Source organism: Aplysia californica, unplaced genomic scaffold (genome assembly GCF_000002075.1).
Source record: "Aplysia californica isolate F4 #8 unplaced genomic scaffold, AplCal3.0 scaffold00265, whole genome shotgun sequence".
In the NCBI taxonomy this organism is placed as follows: domain Eukaryota; kingdom Metazoa; phylum Mollusca; class Gastropoda; order Aplysiida; family Aplysiidae; genus Aplysia; species Aplysia californica.
In genome coordinates, this window is record NW_004797535.1 from 650,171 (window position 1) to 652,979 (window position 2,809).

At 40.7% G+C, this 2,809-nt stretch overlaps 1 protein-coding gene across 1 annotated transcript in view; it reads left to right on the forward strand.

Annotated features, from left to right (window-relative positions):
- The window catches only part of LOC101847882 (neuroligin-4, X-linked-like), a 3,620-nt gene extending 1,797 nt beyond the window's left edge, over positions 1–1,823 (forward strand). Inside the window, exon 2 of the mRNA XM_013083961.2 lies at positions 326–1,823. Within this exon, the coding sequence (XP_012939415.1) occupies positions 326–1,656 (1,331 nt within the window). The 3' untranslated portion in view covers positions 1,657–1,823. The remainder of the gene's footprint in view (positions 1–325) is intronic.
- Positions 1,824–2,809: the final 986 nt, after the last annotated feature.

Sequence of the window (2,809 nt, forward strand, 5' to 3'; positions counted from 1 at the left end):
TCTCTCTCTCTCTCTCTCTCTTGACGTGTGCGTGCGTGCGAATATTTTTGTGTGTATGTTTATGTGTCTGTATCTGTGTGTGTCTGTGTGTGTGTATGTTTGTGTGTCTGTGTGTGTGTGTGTGTCATTGTTTTGAGCGAGGACTGTTGTGCCTAGCTCTATAACACACTCTCTTGAAGACACCGAGGAACTGGGGGGGGGGGGGACTATTCCGTGAAGCTATTCATTTGTGTTCATAAACATCGACATTGTGATACATGTAGTAGTTGAGGTGAATTACGTTAGTCAAAGTGAAGTAAAATTGCCCATTGTTGTTTATTTTCAGACGGCACATTCGACGCGACAAAACATGGGCATATCTGCCCAATGCCAGACATGCTTTTGGAACTCGTAGACAGGGAACAAGGCAAGGAGGACTGCCTTTTTCTTAACGTCTACGCCAAAGAGTTGGCTCCCTCCTCGCTTAAAAAAGTCTTGGTCTTCATACACGGCGGGGGGTACATATTCGGCAGCTCCAATGAGTGCGACGCTAGCACGGTTGTGACGACTCACGATATTGTTTTTGTGACCATCAACTACCGCTTGGGCGTTCTAGGTTTCCTCAGCACAGGGGATCAGTCCAGCCCTGGCAACTTTGGGCTCTGGGACATGACCTTGGCTTTGAAATGGGTCAAGGACAACATAGCGTCTTTCGGAGGCGACCCTAACGACGTCACTATATCCGGGGAGTCTGCTGGGGGTTCTGCTGTGGGGTATCTTTCCATCTCTCCCCACACCAAAGGACTTTTCTCTAAGGCGTATCCACAGAGCGGAACTCCTACTTCCGCATTCGGCAAAGCACTTGACCCTCAGAAAGATGCTTTAACTCTCGCTGCCAGTGTCAACTGCTTTGAAGGCGACGCCTCGCAAAAAGCTGACTCTGACACGACCAGGAAAATGATAGAATGTCTGCGCAAACTACCCCTGTCTAACTTCACCCAGTACTTGGCATTATCTATTGACAGGACTGTTTTCGTTCCTATAGTCGACAAGGACTTTGTCCCAAGACCACCTCTACAGTTACTCCGAGACGACAGTTACTTGGAAGACGTAGGTTTCTTCAAAAGATCGTACCTTGTAGGGATTGATAACAACGAAGCGTCCGTAGTAAGACCTTACGTTGAGAATTTCTTAGCTGGGATGATTAAAAGTCGAGGCAATATCACCGACAACGAAAAAACAGAATTATTGAAAAGTATACGCTCTTCAACTTATGACTTTTACGCTCGGTCCCGAATGGACGCTCCGGTGTCGACCTCGATCGTTGACAAAATGGTTAGTTGGTATGACAGAAGGTTTGGTGATGATACTTTAACTATGTTAATCAGTGATTTGGGCTTTATCGTTCCGACTTTCGATTTTATAGACGCTGCCTCCAGAGGAAAAGATACCAAAGTTTGGCTTTTCCACTTTAATCACTTCCCGAGATTTATGAAAGGAAAAGAGAAGGGCATTGTCCACGGACTTGATTTGTGTTACTGGTTTGATTTGTCTGTGGAAAGGCTCGAGAAAATTCTGAGACATGGAATGGATGGGACTATGGGAATGGATGACGAAGATTTGGATCTGAAGTCACGCCTCTCTGCTATCATCGCAAGCTTCACAAACACTGGGTAAACCCTGAATATTCTTGTTTTGTATTTTATGTTTTCAATTTGATTTATAACTAGACTTCATAGGAATCGTAGTCACCGAATTTAATATAAAAAAACCCGAGGAAAAAACAAGATCCATGCCATATAGTGCGGTCATAAATTCGTGGCACGACTTACCCTCAAATGTCTCTTTAACAGGTGAATCAATGTCATCCATACTTTGCTCAGCAGTTTGTATCAGTTTGTCTTAACTTCATAATGTTTTTCCACTACAACTGAGTCTGAATTTAAAAACCTCAGAAACTACTAGTTACCCCCGAAAGCTATCTCGCTTATATGTGAGCCAAATGTTATCAAATTTCACACATATAACAAGCGTGGTAAAGAGTCTTAAAATCCGCTATCAAATTTTAGAAGAAAAAAATTCGTTTCCGGGGATACGGTGGCCTTATAAGAATTTGTTGAAATGTCCTACGTAATGAATACTGTACTTATTTTTCATGGTTATTGATAGGGTTTTTGTTTTTTTGGCATGCATGTTAGCAAACATTAGATCTACAAATTTCTCTGTTGAATTTTTCCGAAACGAAATAAAAAATGTATAAAGAATGTTTTCCTGAGGTAGTATTCAAGTTTGCAAAAAATCCGTGAAAATCCACACTCCAGACACCACCACCAAAAATCTATTCCATATGTACCAAAATTTCAAGAGACAATTTTTTATACCGGTATTACATCTTCTCTTCATTCTGTGAATATTTCAGGAAGATTGGAGATAAAATTGTTAAGTTTTTGTTTTTTTTAGTATTTAGAAAAATCGCGTTTTGAAAAAACGGGCAATAAAAAAAAAAAATATTGACTGTTTGAGGAAACGGTGGTGACAAACATGCCCGGTATGAGAAGTAATAAAGCTTTTGGGGGTTCTCATGCGATGAAATAGTTGTAGGAGAGGCTGAGGAAGCTAAAAATGCCTTCAACTCAAAACCCATGCTTCAAAAAAAAAAAAGTTTGACTTGCTTTTTTAAAGCCATATATTTCCCCAGCCATAACCTATTTTTAAAATCTGCCAAAACAACCCACTGCGATTTTTAAAATTATATTTTAAAGAATTTTCTAGCCAAGAGGTTTCTATGAAACCATTGTTCTGTTAAGACATTATTTATTGATACACGTCA